The following is a 23,396-nucleotide window of genomic DNA, read 5'->3' as shown; positions in this document are numbered from 1 at the left end:
CTAAGCCTGAAGCTGCGAATGCGCATTAGATCTCTGGACTTCCTGGGAAGGGGAATCTAGGGGCTTGGCCAAGGGAGGGGTAGAAGGTGGGGTCTGGAGAGGAGGGGAGGGACCAGGGCAATTTGAATCAGACTTGATTTTGAACTCTGGCCTGGATTCTCTTCCCCCACTTTGCCTCCAGGGGCTAGGGGATTAAAAGCTTCCAAAGGTTGGGTTGTTGCCTCCAGGCATGCAAAATTAGAGCAACAATTAGTGTTAGAACTTGGAAAAGCCACAGAAATCAGAGTTTTCTCTGAAAAAGCTTGGCTGGGAGAGGGGGGGATGAGCACCTTGCTGGCTCCTCCAACAAAAATAAAAATAGAAAATCCACAAAAACAAAGCATTAACATGATCTTATCTCCCATTTGTCTGGTTAAACGGACTGAACTCAAAAATAGGGTAATTAGGGAGTTTAAAAGGTCCATTTGAAAAAATTTAAAGGGAAAAACACCCGCAATTCAGCAGTACTTTGGATTTAAAGGAACAAGGTAGGGGAAATTTCTTACCCAACTGGAAGATCAGAAGAGTGAGGTTCAGCTTTCCTCTTCGTGGTCAGCCATCTATTAAGGGCTAAAATTCTAGCTAAACTGTCTAAAATATGTAATGAGTGGTCGCCAGTAAATTATAAGCTTTAGCAAGAGTTAGACTTTTAAGCATTTATTAAGGAGAATAAGAATTTGGTAAAGAGAGAAGAAAAGGCCTAGATTCCTATCTATTAAAGGGAGAGCACATTTCTAGCTCCCTTCTCCACCAGCGTCCCCAGGAAAAAAAAGAGAGACAGAGTGCCCAGCTCCCCCTTTCTCCTCCCACCAGCGAACGTCACTTCCTGACACCGAAGAAAAGCCGCATGGCCTTGCCCTCAAAGACTTTCCTTTCATGGCAGAGCTTTTCTACAGTAAGTCTCCAGCAGGTGGCGTCATTCCAATCATTACAATATGTAGTTGTATGTGTCTGTGTTGCGTACACATACACATACCTCTTATAGAATGTAAGCTCCTCAAGAGCAGGCATTGTGTCTCCAGGACTTAACAGAGCCCAAAGTTTAGTAGGCATTCAAAAAATGCTTGTTGGGTGATTAGGTAAAAATTTAAAATCAGTCACAAACTAAGTGGGGTGAAAAAGGAAAAGAATGTTGTGGAACTCTAGTCATATCTCTTCTCTGTTCAAATTGGAAGAAGTTATATGGACAATCCTTACAGCTGTTAATTCATCACTTATATTTGGCTTTGGATAAGATTTTTTTGTCTATTAGTCCAAAATGGACTATAAAAAGCAGTTGAAAGTATAGACATGATAATTTAGTACTCAGACATTTTTGAGTATTAATATGACTTGATAATTATTTTCTAATCATTTATTTTTAGTCCAAAACTCTCATTTTATTGGTGTAGAAAGTTCCTAGTAAGAAAATGTATTCTAGGGCAGCTAGGTGGCACAGTGGATAGAGTACCGGCCCTGGATTCAGAAGGACCTGAGTTCAAATTCAGCCTCAGACACTTGGCACTTACTAGCTGTATGACCTTGGGCAAGTTGCTTAACCCTCATTGCCACACACACACACCAAAAAAAAATGTATTCTACCTCTGTTAGATTGGCCACTGTTCTGCAACTTAGAGTGTGAGCATATGGCCTAGGGCACTAAGAGGATTAAGTGACTTGTGCATGATCATGCATCTGATATATGACAGAGCTGGTACTTGAATCCTGGTCTTCTCAGTGCAAAATCAGCCCTTTATTTACTATGCCATGTAGCCTTGTTACCAGTGGTATTTTAAATTATCTTTTTGTATGTGCTCTAGTAACAGTGGATAGAATCAAAGCTCTATGTTCACATATTCTAAGAAGTTAAAATTGTATAGATCATTAATTTGACAAGAACATGATATATAATTTATCATAGACAGTTTTACGATGCTTTAGAAACTAAGATATTTTACAATATCTTCTTTAATATCGTTCATGCATACCTGTATATATCTGATAATGTTATATGCTTATTTTATATTTTGACTTGGGGGAGGGAGGGTATATCTCCTTTTCCTGAGAAGAAGAAGAGCATTTTTTTTAAGTATCCAGAATCTTTTACATTACCCAAAAGTTAGAATTTATAAAGTAGCTAAACTTGTTCATTTTTTAACAAAAAACTTATCTCATCTTTCAGCAGGAGAAAATCCAGATCCAGTTAACACAATCATTTGAAAAAGATGAAAAACCCTCCAAAGATGAAGCAGAAAAAGAAAAAGGCGATAAGTTGCCCAGAAAAATGTTATCAAGAGGTTTGCAATCCAATTCATTTGTTTCTGAGTTCTATTTTATTTATGCTAGGTCAAAGGCCATATGAGTTATGTAAGTAGTAAAAATCATTATTACAGATAATTTAACTGTACTCAAATCCAGCAAAAAGTTTTACAAAGAAGATAGCAACAGCACTAAGAGCCACAGTCAGTGTAATGAATGGTAGTGAATTGTGTTTCCTGGTTTTTGGTGTCTTCATTTCGAAACATTAAAATCATCATAATACTTTGTGCCTTTCTCAGAATATTATAGCACAAATCTTAATATCAGAAGCACGAGTTCAAGAGAAACAAATATGCACAAAATTGTAAGGAGCACTGGGAAATATGACCCAAAATATTAAATTTCTAAGTATAATGTTTTAAAATCCTTACAAGAACACTTGAAGTAAATGTTAACATTTAGCTTAGAAATTTGGGCTGAAGTCCAAGCTAGTAGGAAACATTAAAGAAAACATTAATCCAAGAACATGAATTCATAGGCCAGTTTATAAAATACTTGCAAAGAATTCCTTTAATGCTAGAAAAATTTTGTAGAGATTTGATCCCCTAAAAGTATAAAATGAAATTTTCAAGATTACATTGTATTTGAAAAAGATGTTGGTACCGTTAATAAACTCATTAGAATTTTATGGGACATGATTCTAAAAAATTATGCTGCACTTGCAAAAGAGGCATAATATTAGTTAATGATTAGCCAAAATCAAATGGTTTAGTTTGTTAACAAATCATTTTTAAGAGGACTCTGAAAGAAATCAGTGTAAAAGAAACAAGAGGTGACCAAATTAATCAAAAGTGTGTTTTAGTACAATTTTTTTTTTAAGCAAGAATTATCATCAACATCAACGTGTAGAACCACTTAGGATTTTAATTTTAATCTGGTTTTTGTGTTGTTTAAAAAACTAAATGTGGGTTCTAATCTGTCCCCCCCAGTTTTGAGGGGAAACTGGCTAAAATCGCTGATAAATTCACCAAGAGTTTGGGTTTTTAAGGGTTTATTAAAAGATATAAGATAGTAAAGAGAGAGAAAGATTGAGAACAGATTTGTTATAGCTTGGAAATCCTAGCTTTCCTAACCTCCCACATGAAGTCCTGCCACCAAGCTGAAGTCTTGATCCCAAAGAGGAAGAACCCCTCTGCCAGCGTCTGCTTCCTACTTCGTGTCCTCCTCCCAGAAATGGGAGGCTCTTCAAGTTGATTGGCTGGTAGCTTTGATAGACAGTACCCACGAGCAAACGTAACTTCCTGATGCCAAGGAACTGACCACATGGCTTGCTTGCCCTCAGACACCTTCTCCTCATGGCAGAGCTTTCCTACAGTAACTCTCCAGCAGGTGGCGTCACTCCAATTGTTACATTTTGTTTCTGTTATCACTTTGCTTTTTTACTTGCAAGAAACATACAACAGCCACCCTTTGATATTTTGGAGCCCTCAGAGTATGCTAATCTCTGTTCAATTGCAAAAAAAAGGCCCTGAGAGTTTTCTGCTGATTTTGGTTCATGATTAAATTTTAGAGGGTTTAGGTTTATATGTGCCTTTGTTGTGATAAATACACATTATTACTGTCAGCTAGTATTTGAAGCAGGATAGCCAGTTTTTATAATCCCAGTCCACATTTAGACGCCTGAACATGTTGAAAAGAAACAAGTCAACACAAGTACTTTAAAACACTTCGGCCAACGAGTTATGGTATATAGACCCCAGATGAAATTTGTGTTTTATTTTTAGTGTAGAATGGACCTAGAGGTACTTTTTTCTTCCCACATTTAAAATTCTTATTCCTTCACTACACCAAAATTCTATGTCTATAGTAAAACAAACAAACAAACAAAAACTGAACTGAACGTTATCTTTTCTAATAGAGATTTTTTAAGTCTAAATCATTTGGAATTTTTCTTTTAAGGAAGACATGTTGAGCATGAGGAGAGTGGTAAGTACGTATTAGGATTTTTCAGAAAATATGTTAAATTGTTTTTTGTTAGATTAGAATATGCAGCTATATAAATTAATATTGGCAGAAATTATATGGAAATAGAAGAATTGTGTTGCTCCAAATTCGTTTTAGTGTTCCCCTTTTCTAGTTTATCAGTTTTTCTATGAGAGGAACATCTTTTTATTCAGTAAAATTGAGATGAACATCATGTATATAAGGACAAAAAGATAATTCAAGCAACTTTATACTGGGTTTTTGTGTTGTTGTTTTTTAGATTCCAGTCAAGAATACACAGATTCAACTGGCATAGATCTACATGAATTTTTAGTAAATACATTAAAAAACAATCCCAGGTAAAAATAAATAAAAAGGTTTAAATTAAATCACTTCCAGTGTACCATAATCTTGCATTTTCTATCTTGACTACTGAGACTGTTATGAGCATAGAGATTTCAATGAGGTTTAGAAACAGTTTGTTTACTATACCTAAAATGCTGTTCAGTGTGTAGATTATGTAGATGTATTTTGATAGTATTTTTCACCATAATACCTAGACCCTCAGTTTAGTTGTTTGATACATTTGATTAATTATAAGACAGAATTTTGTTTTACCATAATATACTCTGCTACATCAAATGTAATGTTATAAAATGTAACATGTTTCTTAAAATTGGCTTTTATATTTTAAAAATAGTGCTTTTATGTTTTTCATTCTGAGGTTGTTGTAAGAACTATTTAAGTAAATGGTTTCATCAAATTGAGAATATTTCTGCCATTTTTAGTTGTTTAGTGTTTAAAATCATAGATGTTCAGAATATATTAAAGTGGAATTACATTTTATTTGACATCTATACCAGTATATCACTCTTATCTTCTTTGAGATGTAATTTTTGAATAGTCTCCCTTTGAAGTTCTCATTCATATTTATCATCTACAGTAACTTTTCTATATAGGATTGTTATTGTTTATTTTTACTTGAATCTATAGCCAAAACCCAATAGGTTAGGCCTTTGAAACAAATAATTTTTGCCATCCCATGAAAGGTATGGGTCAGAAAAATGGCACATTTGTAGAGCAAGATAACACAGTTCTATATAACTTGGTGTTTTGCATCTATCTAAGGGGTGATATCCACTTATAACATGGACAAAAAGGAAGAATTGAGCCAAAAGTCAAAATGCCTAGAAAATCAGACCCACCCATATGTAAATGTAAGCATAAAACATTTCAAAGTCAGATAGCATTTCATTTTGGTTTATCCACATCTCTGCTTTTCTCCATTAATACAGATATTTAATTGTCTGGTGTATAACATTAATAAATGCTTGTTGATTGATTAGCATAAGGATGAATATGGATAGCATATAAAATATGACCATTATCAACATCAGACAGGAAATTGTGGCTAATATTAAATCTTATGGGGGGAAAACAGAAGGGTTTATTAATTTGCTGGCTTTGTAAAAAAAAAAGCAAAACCTTCCATTTAGGCATGAATACTGATTTTTCATGGTTCTAATTTAATGATGTATTATCAGCTTCTGCTGATTTTAAGATCTAACATTAACCACAAGGTGTAATATTGGGTAATTTTGTGATGTAAAAATTTCTTTCTAATCCTTAAAACATTTGTAATAAATAAAGGATGCATATATTTTCTTATAATATTAAAAATTATCACGAAGGGGCAGCTAGGTGGCACAGTGGATAGAGCACTGGCCATGCTGGATTCAGGAGGACCTGAGTTCAAATCTGGCTTCAGACCCTTGACACTTACTAGCTGTGTGACCCTGGGCAAGTCACTTAACCCCAATTGCCTCAACCCCCCCCCAAAAAAAAATTTATCACAAAAAGTTTTGCTTTCCATTTCTCACTTTAGATTATCAAATTGAATTTTTTTCATCCTTAGGGTACTGAGTGAATTAACTTAATCCAATGATTATGACTTAAATTGAAATATATCTGAAGCATAATTTTTAAACAACCAACAAAAATTTTTTTCTAAATCCTCTTGCAATAGCAACTTAGAAACTCCTAAGACTCACAAATGGCTATCAGTGACTTTACTAGGAATTGCATACATAGAAATTTTAAACATCATACTAACCCCCCCCCAAAAAAAAATTTGTGCATTTTTAAAATCACTGTATACATCCAAGAAATTCTACTTAACTAGCCTTGTGTAGAAAAACAATAGCCTTTTGCTTCCATTTAGTGAAGTGAACCCAAGATTAAATGTCTCATTTTTAAAAAGTTTTATTTTACTTGGTACCTTTTATTTCAACTTTATTACTCCAGAATGGAAGAGCAGCATGGTAGGGTTTATTAGAAATACTGCGTGATTCCAGTGTCATCAGTGCTTTACTGTTAGAAAGTTTTGTGATACATAGTTTCTTCTTTCAGCAGCAGAACTATCCTAATTATAATAGGTTAGGCAAATGTTAAAATTAGTTTACATTTTTTATTACTGAGGAGGGATGGCCATGTGTCTTTCTGGATGGGCAGGAAGAAGACAGATGTTTTTGCTTTGGCACAGATGATTCAAAAATACACACACACACACACTCTTCATGCACCTAATGAATTATTGATTCTGGCACTGACTTGAACCCTAGTAACTAAATATTTGATACAACATTAATAGTGAGCAATTTACTCCCAGGCAGTGCTTTACTTTGCAGTGGCATCTGATTCATTATTTTTAGTCGTCTTTATAAACAGGTAATGTAGATCTAGATGACTAACTTTAAAATTTTATTTTGAATAATTTTTTTCAGTGAATATCTTTTGAAGTATTTCTGATATACCAATGGATGATATCCATCAGGAGCCATAAATAGTTTATTCATTAAGATCCTTTATAAAGTTCTCTTTGGTAAAATTAGCATTTGTGATCCTTTGACAAGACTCTGTGCCTTGAACACAAGTGTTAGCATGTTAAAAATACTGAGTACAATGAAATAAACATTATAAAACTTAAAAATACATATAGAAATTAGAAGGAAAAAAACCCATAATTAGAGAAGCAATGGAGTTATAAACCAGACCCTACTTAATCTAGTAACAGACCTGGATATGAATTAGGACTGTTAGGACTTGTAGATTTCATTTTCATTCTTGTATGAAAACAAAGTTCCTTCCAGATTTTAGCCCACAAAAGAAAACCTAATCTGTCCTGCATTTGAGACTCAAGCACAGGAAACTATTTTAAATATACCATTGCCAAATGGAAAACCTGAGAAAACAAGGTGATTTTTTACTTGTGAAAATGTCTTCATTATTTGTGAAAACCTCGTGAGGCAGAATTCTAACACTTCTTTTTTAAAAAGAGAGGGAATAAAATAACCTTCTATATCATAGAAGTAGATGAAAGGGCCAAATATCCTCCTTTGGGATTGAAACCACCAAGTATTCATACTTCATTTTCCACCGAGAAGAATCTTAGCTTTCCAGTGTGTTTTAGGAGGGAGAAAATTATGTATGAGATTTTTCATTACAAGTGATTGATTTAGCACAAGGCTTGGCACATATTAGGTTCTTAATAAATATTTCTTGATTTAACTTGATTTTATAGTGATCATCTCCGGAGAAGCTTGCTTCTTGCTGTTCAGTTAACAGTGGAAAGTAGAGTTAACAGTTGGGGAGTAGAAAGGGATAAGTCTCAGTCGTAGCACATTTCTTAACTTTTAAGTTAGGTATAAGATCATTTCTTACTCCAAAATGATAAGAGGTTAACTCTTAAGACCATTTTTGCATGTAGAGAATAAATGTGTACTAAATATTCTTCTTGATCAGATCAGTGACTTAATCGTGATTTATATTTGGAAATATTCCTATTTGAAATTAATCCTACCCCAAATCAGGGAAATGTTTGGAGCTATTTAAAATCTACAGGAAGTTTCAAAAGCATTCTAATATAAGTGTGACATTACCTCTGAATTTTTATTAAAAGGATCAATACAACAAGTGAACATAGCCCATTAAAAGATTTTAGTAAGACCTTTCAATCTTTGAAAATTGATCAACTTTGCTTTGGTAGCTTAAAAAGGCATAAAATAGAGAATTATTCTGTGTTGATCTGGCAGATTTCTGCAATTTTGCTATTATACATGCACACACACACACACACACACACACACACACACACAGAGTTATACTATTTTCCAAGGATGTTCAGTTTTAACGTTACTGATCTTTTATTAAGTTTTTGCCTTAAGGCATGAACTTTCTAGTGACTACAAAATGATGTTTATAGTGCTGTATTCCCAATACATAAAGTGAGGCCCCTGGGAATCTGGCTGCTTTTTTAGACCACTAGGGTATCATTAAGTGACTTACAGTCTCCATACTAACTGATAACATAGTGGTCTGAAAGAGCTTGTGCAGGATCCCAAGGGTTCTCATTTATTTTACATGCTTGAAGAGGATGGCTCTCATGGTCTTTGTTTTGTTTTTTAAAAGAAAAAGCACCTAAAATTCTGTGTTAAAAGTATAGATTTCATAAAAAAATGAGGGCCAAGTCTACTTTCCCTTCATCACTGTTAACTAAAGTAATAAATATTTCTGATGCCACTGTCCTGTGATGCTCAGTTCCCCTAGCATTTGATTCCCTTAGGAATGTTCCTGTTCTTGGCATTCCATAGTCTGTTTCTTGCTCCATGGGTGATGACATTGTAAACATAAGTGAGGATTTTTATTTTTGCTATCTTTACCTAGCTATAAAAGCAAGGGAAATTTTTATATCCTATTTCTGCCTCATTGCAGTCTTCCTGTGGTACAAGGCTATCTAAGAAATTAATAAGATTTAAGGTTTTCATTTTTTTAAAGATAACTATTTCAGAAAAACTAGCTAGCACTGTGGAATCCTGTGGTGATCAAGCCCCAGAATTCATTTCTTAGAAGAAAATATGTCAACCATGTATCTTTTAAATTCAGTAACATTTATGATTACTTCAGTTTAAGGTTTCTTATGAAAATTGTTTTGTTTTTCAGGGACAGAATGATGCTGCTGAAATTAGAACAAGAAATTTTAGATTTCATTGGTAATAATGAGTAAGTTCTGAAATTTTAAAAGAAATCAAGTTGCCAACACCAATTTTATTATTTTACTAAAGTTGCTTTTGTTTTTTATTTCTAGATCTCCAAGAAAAAAATTCCCCCCAATGACATCTTACCATAGGATGCTATTACATAGAGTAGCTGCTTACTTTGGATTAGACCACAATGTTGATCAGAGTGGGAAATCAGTCATAGTGAACAAAACTAGCAATACAAGAATGTAAGTTCTAAAAGAGTGTGTGTCTCTGTGTCTGTGTGTATATTTGGACAAATGTTTTAATGCGTATTACTGGAATAATTCTTTCTTCCTCTAGCACCTTTCATATAAGCCTCTCCTAGTGCTTTATCAGTTTAGTTAATTTAACATTTAAATGACCTTTTATAGTAATAACAAAAAAATCCGGTTTTTTTTACCAGTACAAATTGTTCCAAACTGAACTTAAATGTGGCAGGTGAATGAAAAATTTATATGATGAATTATGTTATCTTTGAAGTATAGATGTGGTATATAATTAAAAAATGCAGAACCAGAATCAGAGATGCTAGAATACATCAGCATGTGTAAGACAGACACATTTAGTCAAAAGTATCAGGTGGACAAAATCCATTTGTTTTATCCTGATCTTTTGTTCTTGCCCATCCTTCCTCCCACTTCCCTGGTAGCCCTCATCTCTACTACTAGCTTAAGTCCTTTTCCAGACAATTCCAAATTATTGTTGTTCATCCTTTCTATGTGTTATGCCTCAATAGCTTAATTATAAGTTAAGCTTTATCTTTTTCTGACTGGCATGTGCATTTTCAGGAAAAAACGGACCCTTACACAAGAGAAATCCTTGAATTTCCAGAAGAGTTCAACAATGATGCTGAATGGCAGCCAGGGAATATTGACATTTTAAAGAAAGAGCTACCCTCCTAGGTCTTCGATTATGTCATCCTCTCAGACTGACCATATTTAAGACTGGCCCAGAAGATATCTTTTTGGTTGGCTCAACGAATTTAAGTCTTTAGCAGTATTCTTCCAATTTATCTAGCTGGCAGTTAGTCATCCATATTACAGTAGTAAACATCAATAGATTTGAAGAAGTATTAAAAACATTGATTTTTTTTTCTAAATTGTTTCCCTGACATCCTTGAATCCTTCTTTATCTCAGGGCCCACGGTTATATTATATTAATCTATGTCCCATTGGATTATAACCCACTCAAACTATTTAACTGGTACTGAATTGGGGTTTTGAAAATTCACTTTTCACTTTACAATAAATCCTTCATCTATGATAAGTATGGATTGAACTTAACAAAAATCATCTTCCATTGTTTTTCATAATCATGACATAATTAGAACTAAACTGATGGAGTATGGATGGCTTTGAAAGGTGTTACTTTTTACTTTAGAGCCTAAAAGTGTATTAGTGTGCTTTTCCTGCCTATTCCCCAACTACTTTTTTGTACCTCAATCAGTTAGACAATACAATCATGTTTAAACACAGAAAGAATCTATTGACGAGTTAGGGGAATAAGCCTGAAAAGCAGTCAAACTAAAGGTGAACCACAATTTTTTTAACCAAATACCTTCCAACTTTACTAAAAGTTGCTGGTTGCCCAAACACATCTTCATTAGCAGGCATTTTGACTAACCTTTAGACTAATGATTCTCTAAGGTTTTCAATACAGTGTAACCTCAGTCATTTGAATGTCATATGTTATGTTAGAAAGTTTTAGTTTTTTTTTTTTATTTGAGACCAAAATATTAACTAATCTGAAATTTTATATCATGCATTTCAAGTAGTAGAGAACATTGCCATAATTGTGGTTAACTGAAATTTCAAATCATTGAAGTTACACTGTATTCTTATTTTATATCTTCTGGGATATAAAGGAGGTTTTAAAACAGAAAACCTTAGAGACCTACTCCAATGAATAAAAACAAACTTGCCTTTTCCTCATAGGCAGATTCCCCGCTCCAGCGTTGAACCTGTGGTGTTATGGAAGTCAACAACCCAGTGCACACTGGGGTGTCTCAGTGGAGCGGGAAGTTGGCGATTGCAGGGCAGTAAATTCAGGCACCTGTAAAAGAAAGAGGTAAGACAGTCTTAAGGTTAGCTGAAATGCCTGCTAATGCTACTTGGGGTGGAAATCCAGCTGCTCTTAGAGAAGTTTCAAGGCACATGGTTCAACTTTATTTCCTTTAGGGCATGTTTGCTAAAATATAAAATCCCTGAGTCATGAGGAAAGAGGAAAATATGACTTTATACAAGTAGAAGCCTATCCCTAGGTGTATATTGAAGAATCATATAACTAAGGATAGTAAAGCGTTGTTATTCTTATAGCTATAAAAAAGTTGATATTTTAAAGATAACCTACTTATTGCTCTTCTCAGTTGACTTAAGGAAATATTTTTATCTTCATTATTTCTGCATCTCTGGACATGTTTATATGAATTTAAAGGTTATTCTCTTACTGGATCTTTTTAAAATTTTAACTCATTTAGTTTATATTCACCTGTTTCATTTAACAAGTTTTCTCAAGTTATTTAGGCTATTTTATATGGTGCAATGTCAGTATTGGTTTTGCATTGGAATAATAATTTTCACACATATATAATACTTTACAGTTTACTAAGAACTTTACATCTCAGTTAGCAGGAGAGTAGAAAAAGATTATATCAGATAAAATGAAAGCTATCCATTAAGATAGGTCATTTAACCTCTATAGAATGTCAGTGGCACATATACCCTCTCTGTTAAACAATTACAGTTAGTCCTGATTTTAATCTTTGCAACAGCAGTTTCTAATGTAACCCAGAATCTCGTAAGAGTACAAATTTTTTCATAGAAATAAATATTATACCTAGCAGTTCTTTGTAAATTGAAAACTTCTTAAAGTAGTTTATAAATGTTTTTAGTTAAATGCTAACCTACATTGTCATGCTTTTTATTCTTTTCTGTTTTAGACCAGATCAAAAATTTAACGATCATATCAAGGATGATAAAAGTGAAGACTTTCAGAAACGTTATATCCTTAAAAGAGATAACTCTAGTTTAGACAAAGATGATAATCAGGTAACTGTAATTAGAACCTTTTTCTGACTATTGCATTCAGTCATTTTCACAGTAAATATTCACAACTGTTATTTTCATTTAGATGAGAATACGATTAAAAGATGACAGAAGAAGCAAATCTATAGAAGAGCGAGAAGAAGAGTATCAGAGAGCTAGAGATCGAATATTTGCCCAAGATGTATGTAAACTAAATATAAACTTACTAATCCAAAATGTTGAAAGTTGTGCTGATTGTTCATTTGTAAAAACCCTTTTATACCCTCACCACTGCTATTGGGCAAAAGCTTCAAAAATTGAATGCTTCTTTGTAGTCTGTGAGGTTTTTTCTTTATAGATACACTATGTAGTTGGCCATAACTCAACATTTTACATTTATCCTTTTTTTCTAGTCCCTGTGTTCCCCAGACAGCTATCTTACTGACAAGAGGTAAGTAAATTTTTGCACTCATTTTTATCATTATCTGAATTCTGCTGACAGTAATCAACTAACATCTTCTTAAAATTCCAACAGAATCCAAGAGGAAGAAGCAAATAGTACACAGCAAAGACGCCAGATATTTAGGTATTTGACACTTGTTTGAAATAGTCTTTAAAATCCCCCACTTATGTTTTGCCATCCTTTTCCTACATTTTTAAAGGTCATATGTGTTTTCAAAGTTCATTGTCTAAATTCCAGAGTCAATAAAGAAGCATCTGGAAGATCAGCCACCAGCCATCAGAGCAGCACTGAGAACGAGCTGAGGTGCTCTGAGCCCCGTCCCTGGAGCAGCACAGACTCTGATAGCTCCCTCCGCAATTTGAAGCCAGCTGTAACCAAAGCCAGCAGCTTCAGTGGAATTTCAGTTCTGACAAGAGGGGATAGCTCTGGAAGCAGCAAAAGCATAGGCAGGCTTTCAAAAACAGGTATAAGTGTCTCCAAAGAGTTATGGAGCAGAATACTAACCTTCTTGGTAATTTAATGTCTTGGCTTATTGGTAGCATGTAAATATCCCTGAAAGCAATAATTCCATATACCACAGGCAGAAGTGAAAATATTTCTCAAAATAAAAATATTTATATGGTCTAATTTTAAGGAATGAGGTAAAGTTAAACTTCTTTGATGAAAATTCATTCTCCTTGCCTGAGTACAGCTGAGTCATTCAGCTTAGAATATAAGGTAATGACCATATTGGTTCACTACCATAGTGGTAGTGGGGCAGTGCAGTTGCACATTTGATAAAATGCAAGGCCTGGAATCAGGAAGACCCAAGTTCACATCTGGTTTCAGGCACTTACTAGCTGTATAACCCTGGGCAAGTCACTTAACCCTGTTTGCCTCAGTTTCCTCATCTATAAAATGAGCTGGAGAAGGAAATGACAAACCACTCCAGCATCTTTGCCAAATCTTTGTGACCCCAAATAGGGTCACAGAGTCAAACTTGACCAAAACAACTGAATAACAAATATTGGGAGTATTCTTTTTAAGTTCTCTGATGAACCTGAAGATTATTGTTTGGGTTTTTATTATATTATGTTTCTTCATCTAAATTGAAATGAGTAAAGGTTGTTGGAAAATGTGTTTTCTTGGAGTAAGTAGAGAGTAGGGATTTAAACCACACTAGAATTTCTAAGATTATAAATGGCCAAAGCATTCTAACAATATTTTTCCCTTGTCTTTTTTGGTTTTTTTACACAATACGTTTCTCCTCTTTTTTGTCTGCCAACTCGATTGACTCACATATCTGTCAAGTCCTTTGTGTGCCTTTTATTCTTGAACTAAAATTTCTATAAAAGTAAGCAGAGCTATTAGTCTGCATTGAATAAACATTCGGTTTAGGCCAAACATATAGTTCTGGAGATGAAGATCCATATATTTGAAGATGACAAATTTTTTCTAAAACCTTTGTCCTTACTGTAAATTGCTCATTTTTAATGAATAACACTTTTTCTCTAATTTTATCTTTTCTTCTTTCAGAAAACAAATAAAAATACATTAATGGTAGAGTACATGAAAAGATACTGTTTAAGATTGATGAGTTTCTGTACATAAGAAACCTAATTATACAATAAATACATGTTAGCCAAAAAAAAATCCATCACAATTTGAACTTGCAGATAAAGTAAATAAATCACCTGCAAATGAACCATGAAAATGCTATATGTTTTGTAGAACTGATGTCTGTAAATTTTTGGTTCAGAAGAAAAGAAATGTTTAATTTTTTTTTCATTAAAGGAAAAAAAATCTTTTTAATAGGACAGTGACCACTGTTAAAAATATTGTTTGGTTTTATTCATTTAAACAACTATGGTTACTTAATGGTATAACTGTAAGAGTACTGGATTTGGAATGGGGTCCTGAAAATGTACTAGATTTGGGGGCAGACACTTGGATTCAAATCCTAGCTCTGCCACTCTCCAGCTATGTACCTTTAGACCTCAGTTTCCTTCTCTGTAAAATGTAGGGGTTGGACTCAACCTTTGAGGTTCTTCTATTTTTACATCAATATTCCTACCCTTCATAATTTAATTTCTATAATTATTGTGCCACTGTCCAGAAAAATACTAATTCTCCATGTACTGTAAACTTTCACTTCTTAGAGGCTGATCATCCACAGCCATTCCTATTTTCCTATCCAGTTGCCTGCCATTTATTTAACCACTTTGTTGATTATTTTTAGCCAGAAGATAGACAAAAGATAGAGAAATTATTGAAATTCAATTCACTTAGTTTAGAAGTTAACTTAGAACTTCAATGTGGAAAAGTTGAAACTAATGATTAATAGTATTTACTTACTGTTTCTTTGAATTTCATTTTATATGCCATCCCTGTCCATTATTTTCATGGAAAATAAGAGAGTTGACTATTATTGGAGATGATGTGAATTCCAAATGCGGTTCTTAGTAACTTAAAAGGATATGTAATGTTATTTAACAGTCTTTGTTCTGGGTTACATAAAAAGATTTCAGCTACAAGTTCTTATGCCCTTGAATATGTTATGCTTTTTATTACAAAAGGAATTATAACATATACATTCCTTTGGTGTTTGTCAAAAAGGTAAACTATGTCAATTTATGTTTTGGAAATTTGCTTGATGTGCTTTTTGGCTGCTTGGTGTCCGGTTTTATTAGAAGACTGCTTGAATTGCATGCTTTGGCAATGTAAGTTTATTATTGTAAATAGCTTCCATATTCTACTTACTGTAATAAACTTGCTCAAGAAAAGAATATAATTTAACAGACAATCCAAAAGTGTTTTTATATGGTAACTGCATGTTATACTATCTAAAAGTATATGATAGATTTTTAAAGTCTGCATTTTTAAATGACTTTGCTATTTCTATATCTAAATAAAAAATCAATTTTTCATTACTCCTTTCCTAGGTTCTGAGTCTTCTAATAGTGTAGGGTCATCTACGGGCTCTCTTTCTCACATCCAGCAGTCTCTTCCAGTTACAGCTCTCAGCCAACCTCATGGCCCCCCTGTCGTCTATCCAACTGTCAGCACTAGTAATTCTCTTTCCTTTGATGGTGGCCTAAGTGGGCAAGTTGCACCTCCTAGCACTAGCTTCTTTTTGCTTCCCTTGGAAGCAGCAGGCATACCACCTGGCAGTATTCTGATCAACCCACAAACAGGTTGGTATCCATATATGGATGTATGTTTTAGTCAAGAACTCAGGAGTTATATATAAGTTAAAGCATGTTTATGAATTTTTTTTCTGTTTGTCTTTGCCATCTTTACATTTTTCATGAATTATTTCCTCTTAAGACCTTGATTTTTTTTTTTTAATTAAAATGTGTGTAACAATTTTTTTTCCATTGTGAACTTCATGGCGTCTTTTTTTTCTAGTTTGAATGATGTTTTAGATCAGAGTAGGAAGAGTAAGTTGTACTCTAGGAATAAACAAAGTACCTTAGATCAAATCTGACTAAAAGTACCTAACTTTTCCCCCAGACAAAATTTAATTTAACTCAAAATATATACAAAAGTATATATAATTAATTGCCATTCTTCATAAATTACCATGAAGTCTTCTAAGTGGGAGAGACATTATTCTCTTATAGCTATACTTTATTGGCACATTTGCTACTTTCTGAGAATAATTAAGGGGTTTTGCCAAGCTCTACACATAATTCATTAATCCCTATCTCCATCTCTTAGAACCTTATGCTTGGGGCAGCTAGGTGGCACAGTGGATAAAGCACTAGCCCTGGATTCAGGAGGACCTGAGTTCAAAATCGGCCTCAGACACTTGACACTCCTGTGTGACCCTGGGCAAGTCACTTAACCCTCACTGCCGTGCAAAAAAAAAAAAAAAAAAGAACAACCTTATGTTTATATGTGACTAATGTATTCGTTTATTTTTAAATTAATTTTACTTAGTTAATATTTAATGGGTAAAAAAAAAAAACTGTTGTAGATACTTTTGGAAATTGAACAAGAGTACAAAAGAAGATAGCCCTTATAGAATAACCAATAAAGAAATAAAATATATACAAATGGATTGACTAAATAAATATTATAAAAAGAAATATATTTGTATTATCTTTATTATACCTATTTTTTTTTCCTTTCAGGAATTAATGTTTAAATGTCTTGCTAGGTGAATGTAAGATTCTATTTTATAGTACTTGGATTATAAATAAATTTTATCAACTAAAAATAGCATGTTATTCCCAGTTAAAACATACCCTTCTCTGAAGGTGACTCTCCTATGCTATGAGAATAGCTTACATCATTAGCACAGTTTATATCTGATACTCCACTAGAGATATTTTCTAGAAAACCTGGAAGCTAAAACAGATTGGGCAGATCTCCAGAAAGAATAGCTGTATTCTTATTATTCGACTGTGCATTCCTATTTCATAAAAATATTCAGTAGTGAGGCTGGAGACACAAAAGGAATTCTCCTCCTGTAGAGGATTTTTATTCTCTAATTCATGGCTTCTGTTACTTTAGTATAAACTTTAATCTTAATCCAACAGGAATGAGGAAAAGATCCTCCATAAAATGAAAAAAGAGCAACCACCCCCTTTATAGGAAATTCAATGAAATGACTAAGTTACTCGTCATAATTATCTGTGTTCTCTATATTGCCTAATCTAATTGGTGGATACATTCAGTAAGGACCTGACTCAATAGCCTTTTCGAAAGGATCTACTTCAGTAGATGCCAAATCTTGAACTGAACATTGGGTTTCTTCCCCATATTTGCTTTGGCTAATGTAGGGTGTTTAAATTGTGCCTCATTTCATCAGCAATAAATGAAGTAGCAGAACAGAACCAAAGTTGAAACCTATCCAGCTATATCCAGGACTAGTAAAGAAAGCCGACGATAGTTTACCTAGAACAGTTTTAGGAGTGCTTCTCATTATTTAAGAGGGATACTGAATATTCTTAGTAGAATGCATATTCTTGGACTGTTTCTTTTTTATTGTGTCCCCTAGCACTGTGCCTTTCAATTGGTACACATTTAATTTCATTCATGCCAAGAAGTTCACAGTGTTTCTATAAGAAAATTAAAGGAGTTGTGGTCCTTATTGATTTTAAGGTTTTTACTATTTAACATTTTGTTACTTGCTTGAAGTAATTGTGTTGTGAGTGCTACTCTTAATTAAATACTGAATAATTTAACAACCCAGTTAAAGTTTTAAATTGGAAAGGCAAGGTAGAGGAGGTTTGGGATGGTTTGTGTGGTTTTTTAAGTTAGCTTTAAAAATAACTTGATAATCTCATTTAAGTGACTTAAAATAAAAGTTAAAAATAAGAGTAAAAAATAAAGTATTTGTCTTTTTAATAAGCATAATTAAAATGATGTTTAATTTAAATACAATATGCAATTTAAATGCAATATACAAATATTTTGCCATTGTCTGCATGCTTAATGGATTATAAATGTGATGACATCCCTCTAAGTATAACATTTACCTTTTGAAATGATTTCTTTTTTCTAATACCAGTGTTGTTAGAAAATATACTTGGTATACTTTTTTAAGTCTTTTTTTTTCCAATGTAAGATATATTTCTCCTCCTTTTTTAGGTCAACCCTTTATAAATCCTGATGGCAGTCCAGTCGTATATAACCCTCCCATGACTCAGCAACCTGTTAGAACTCAAGTGCCTGGACCTCCACAGCAACCTCCTCCTCCCCAACCATCTCAACAACAAGCAGCCAATCACATTATATCACAGGTGCACATGCCCTCGTTTACATGATATCATGTTTACCTTCCTCCAGTTAATTTGGGGATAGATTCACTAACTGATTAAAATGAGGGTTTCCTAGAACCTTAACCTACTGTCTCTTCTGGAAGACTCCCTATTTCCATTTCAATACTTAATGTATTGCAAAGACTTAATACTCTGCATTAACTGTTGGGCCATTTTCTCCTTCACAAAAATTGCTCACATGACAGAAGTACTTATAAGTGATGTCCTGTTACTCTCAGAGGAGGCACACTTTTAAACTTTCAGTGCTCCTTAGTTAAGTGAATTCACAAAAAGTAGTGGTGGGGTTTTTTTTCCATCAGTATCCTCAACAAGTATTTAACCCTGTTTCACAGTGTCTGCAAGGGAGAGAAAAAGATGACAAAGACATAGCTGAGTGAAAACACAAGTGAGCAGTTTGCTACTATAATTCGGTATATTAAGCAGTTAGAAGAAACTGAGTAGAGTTGCTCAGCTCACCATGAGAAGTCATCCTTGTTCCCTACCTCAAAAACCATTTGGACAGGCTCAGAAATTCTGATAATTTTAATTCCCAAAGACTCTCTAGCTAATTTGCCAAATCCAGACCCTTCAAGAGTAATGGAACACAAATAAAAATTTTATTTCATAAAAACACTTTTGTAGAACTTAGAGGCATAAGTCTATGGTTCTTTTGCTGTGTTGCCAAAATATTACATATCCTTTGTCAGAGAAGAGTTGGGTTGGAATTGTACTAAATCTTCTGCAAAATCTGACATATATCACAGTTTAGATTTGAATGAACATCCTAGGGTGTTTTTTTTTAATAAACCCAATAAAACTTTATTTTCCTGTGCCCCTTTTGCCTATAGAAAAGAGCTAATTACATTTTAAATGAATTCTTTTTAATTCTGTGCTATAAAAACTAATACACATGTTTTTTTTAAGCTCTTTATGTGAATCACCGGAGCTAGAGAAACTTATTTCAGCAGTTTGGAAGTCAGGTTAAATATTGCAAAGGGCACCAAAAACTATTCTACTATTCACAAAGACTGATAGTGCTAGAATATGTAATTATTTTGGCTATGAAGCCATTAACAAGTTTTCCTTAGACTGTGCTTTGCCAGATATCTAACTAACAGAATCAGCCCTGTTACTTTATTTTGGCCATCAGTAGCCCTCTGCTTCTCCCTGTATCAGAGGAGTTTACTTGTACGTTTGGTATCATGCAGTCCTTTTTTCAATGTGCTAATTTTAGATTATCCTAAATTCCAAAAAGTATTTTAAACAATATTTTCAATGGTTTAGCGTGCCTTTAAAACAACTTTAGCATTGTGTTAGGAGGTTTAGCAGACAGATTTTTGCCTTGTTTGGATATGAGCATTTCTCAGCATTTGCTGAAGGGGTAAAAGCCAGCAGGAAACTTTAAGAAACTGGAGTCTGATTTGTTGTTGTTCATGTTTAGTCTATATCTCTAAGCCATGACCATTAATTGTCGTAGATACCAGATATAGTTCTATATATCACATTAAGCAATTCAGTCAGAAAACAGATACCTTAAAGAGCAGTAATCGAGATGAAGCCATGGTGTGCCATGAAATCTGTGACAGGCTTTCCTGGTGTGAGTGCAAGTGTTCAACAATGTATGAAGTTAGTTAGGCATAGAGCTGGTGAGTGTGGAGGCCCTCCTTGGCGTATGAAATACCGTAGCCATAGATGCTCATCTCATTGGCTAGTCTTGGGATTATATTGAGATTTTCTAGACATTTAGTATTCATATACACTTGGGGGTATTATTTGCTCTTTACTTTTACAAATATTTTATTGCACACTGTCATATAATTCATCCCTAGGATTACTGGCTTCTAGCAGTCCTACAAATTCTAAAGGCTTTGGGTGAGCCACACTGTAATATTTGTTAAGGAGACCACTTTTAAATGTAAAGTCATTTGGAATAGGATAGAGTGTTATTGTTTCTATGTGATGTCAGAATTTTCCTTTCCTTAGTCAATCACATCCAGCCAACAATTTTCCCATTAGTATTTCAAACTAAACAAACCTCAAATTCTCACTTTAGTGTTTAGTTAATTACTTTTTGGGGATTTTTAATCACCAAAAAACTAAAGCTTTTGTTTCCTCTGGTGGTAGGACAGTAGATCAGTATGTCTGGAGAAAAGCTATGTCTAAATGAATGTCCGAGTTAAGATCCCTTTGAGCAGCCTTCACTTAAAAGTCAGGCACTTAATTCTCTTTGAGGCATATTGTCATCTAATAATTCTTTTTCTGTATCAGAATTTTGTGGGACAAGCAAGTACTGTTCTCCAGTTACTTCAGCAAAGTATTCATATTTTGGTTGTAGCGTCATAGCTAGACTCTTAAGTTCTGCCTTTCATTTTAATTGAAAATTGATTCTGAGAACCTCCTCAATAGTTTGTTGGATTTGGAGTGTTAGAAAGAGGTCGTGTTTGGTTTTTGTTTACATATTCTTAGTGCATTGCCTTTGTGATAAAAATATATTTCACCAATTTATTTCTTGTTTTATGCTTATGCTCATCCTGAGACAACTTCCTTTTTCAGATGGTTTTCTTAACCACATTTCTTAAACTTGTTCATTATGGATTTCTTTTAAGCACTTATGTTCAGAAATGTGTCTTCTGGAGGACAGAGATTCTATTTACACACTTTTCAAGTAAAAGTAGCATTTTTTAACTTTGGTGTTCTTGTGGAAAGAGTACTGAACTAGAAATAAGGCTCCTTGGGCTTAGCCTCTTACACATTTAACTTGCCTCAGTCTAATTCTTTGATCTGTAAAATGGGTAGAATGGTTGGTAATGTGCATACTTTCAAGTTTTTGAGAGATACTGGTTAACTATAAGGTGGGGCAAAGTACAATCCAGTATTCTTTGAAGATGCTTCATATGCTTTGGAAATGGTGTGGATTTTTTAATCATAGTTATCTAATTTGTTTTTCCTAATACACGTGGCACATTACATTTGTTATATGAAAGCAGCTAACACTTAAAGTCATTCCTACTTTAAAATGTAGAATCATGCATTCCAGGTATTTTTACCCAAGCTTTGAATAGTTTTCATGAATTTTGTGTTAAGTGTAGGAAAGACTTTTTTTTTTTAATTCTCTAACTTGATTCAAAGCCCACCTTCCACAAGGCAAGAATTAAGAATAAGTAATGTCTGAAACCAAAAATGATGTTTAAAAAATAGAAATTACAGTTACTAAATAAATAACCTATTTTAATTAAATCTCTTACTTATTGAATAAAATGAACAGTCTTGGAAATACTTTTATCATGATAAAATATTATAGTTGTATAAATATAAAGATTTTGGGGAAGTTGTATGTTATTCCCTGAAGTTTTTACTAAGTAGCCTTTTTTTCACTTGGTATTGTATTTTGCCTTCTGTATTATGCTGATAGTGAATTGAAAATTTGTAATTATTTTTAAGTTATTGTAAAAGCTAGTAACTTTCCATTTTTGCATTTATTTTACTCTGACATTAACACTTGTTGTAAACCTGTTACTTCTTCAGCCTACTCGGCCTCTGCAGTCTTCTTCACAGCCTGTTCAGTACTCTACAGTCCCTTACCCATCCCCGCTCCTGCCAGTCTCACCTACCCAGCAATATACTGTGGTATTATATCTTCTACTCATCTCCTGCATTCTTTTTTGTGGGTGAATGTGTAATGAATGCCATTGTATGTTTTTTCTATGTTATTAGCATAAAATAAAAGTGGTTTCTTTTTAGAATAAAGGATATATGAGCTTTAGGAAGTACCTAGATCTCTTGTAGACCAAAATTTAAATATTTGAAATACAGCATTAATCACTTTGTGAGTGTTGATCTAGTCTTTTCCAGACTTCTCATAAAATAGCACTTTTCAAACTTATTTCCTCCCAGATGTTAGATTTTGTTTGATTTTGCTCCCAGTCATGCCATTAACAATCATTAGTTGCAATTGAAATTGTGGATTTCTTCTGGTTTGGGACTTTGATATCTCCAGTGCCCTCTTTTGTAGTGTTAATAGCAAATAATCAAGTAACTATTGCTAATGTTTCTGTGGGATATTATTGTTCTGAGAAGCATCAGCCCAAGTTAAGCCATAGATAGATATAAGTACTTCTAGATATACAAGATATGATTGATAATTTTAGAGATTGATTTTTTTTTTAGTCAACATATCTGAGGTCATAGTTCCACATAACAGTTGACCCTGTAAGGCACCTTATGAGTCTGTCTAGTTATTCTGTAAAGTGCTATCATCATTCAAAATGTTTTAGGACTCCTCATATAAAACTCTTCAAAGTCAATTTATAAGCCACATATCAAAGTCATTTTCATTACTTTAATGGTTGCATATTTTTTCCCCAAAGACAATATTGCCCAGCTTAAGCACCTGGTTTATTTTATTATACTTGTCTTCAAGTTTATTTTTTAAATCAGATCCAATCTCAAGTGATGATTTGCTCATAAAACAATTGAGGCTTTTATAAACAGTATGCCAAAAACTCTGAAGGTTGGTAATAATCATAGGAAGCATTCCAAAAATGTTTTAAGCAATGACATTAACATAGTTCCAAATTGCTTTCCAGAATGGCTGGACCAATTCACAGCTCCACCAACAGTGCACTGGTATAACTCATTTCCCACAATCAAACTTATTCTGCTGTTAAATATAGAATTTCCCTTGCCAAACCTACATTCATCTCAAATATAGTTCATGAATTTTATCTTTTGATTATTTCAGCTTCAACTTACTGGTTTTTAAGTCATCTTTTTAGTGTCAACTTATTTTCAGTGTTGTCTTCAGTAATGGAAATAAGCTTGTTGC

General features: G+C 33.6%; 1 protein-coding gene across 11 annotated transcripts in view; it reads left to right on the top strand.

Moving 5' to 3' along the window:
- R3HDM1 (R3H domain containing 1) overlaps nucleotides 1-23,396 on the top strand; it is a 191,909-nt gene that overhangs the window by 123,713 nt on the left and 44,800 nt on the right. For 5 of the 11 annotated variants that reach the window (XM_043990824.1, XM_043990834.1, XM_043990823.1 and 2 more), the window contains 12 exons: nucleotides 2,201-2,315; nucleotides 4,541-4,619; nucleotides 9,259-9,318; nucleotides 9,404-9,544; nucleotides 12,277-12,385; nucleotides 12,468-12,563; nucleotides 12,775-12,812; nucleotides 12,897-12,947; nucleotides 13,062-13,288; nucleotides 15,746-15,997; nucleotides 18,402-18,553; nucleotides 22,097-22,198. In XM_043990824.1, the coding sequence (XP_043846759.1) occupies nucleotides 2,201-2,315; nucleotides 4,541-4,619; nucleotides 9,259-9,318; nucleotides 9,404-9,544; nucleotides 12,277-12,385; nucleotides 12,468-12,563; nucleotides 12,775-12,812; nucleotides 12,897-12,947; nucleotides 13,062-13,288; nucleotides 15,746-15,997; nucleotides 18,402-18,553; nucleotides 22,097-22,198 (1,422 nt within the window). The remainder of the gene's footprint in view (nucleotides 1-2,200; nucleotides 2,316-4,540; nucleotides 4,620-9,258; nucleotides 9,319-9,403; nucleotides 9,545-12,276; nucleotides 12,386-12,467; nucleotides 12,564-12,774; nucleotides 12,813-12,896; nucleotides 12,948-13,061; nucleotides 13,289-15,745; nucleotides 15,998-18,401; nucleotides 18,554-22,096; nucleotides 22,199-23,396) is intronic. The other 6 variants (XM_043990826.1, XM_043990829.1, XM_043990830.1 and 3 more) reach the window with 4 other exon arrangements.

This window comes from Dromiciops gliroides, chromosome 3, assembly GCF_019393635.1.
Source record: "Dromiciops gliroides isolate mDroGli1 chromosome 3, mDroGli1.pri, whole genome shotgun sequence".
NCBI classification, from domain to species: domain Eukaryota; kingdom Metazoa; phylum Chordata; class Mammalia; order Microbiotheria; family Microbiotheriidae; genus Dromiciops; species Dromiciops gliroides.
This window is presented reverse-complemented; position numbering and strand designations above follow the sequence as displayed.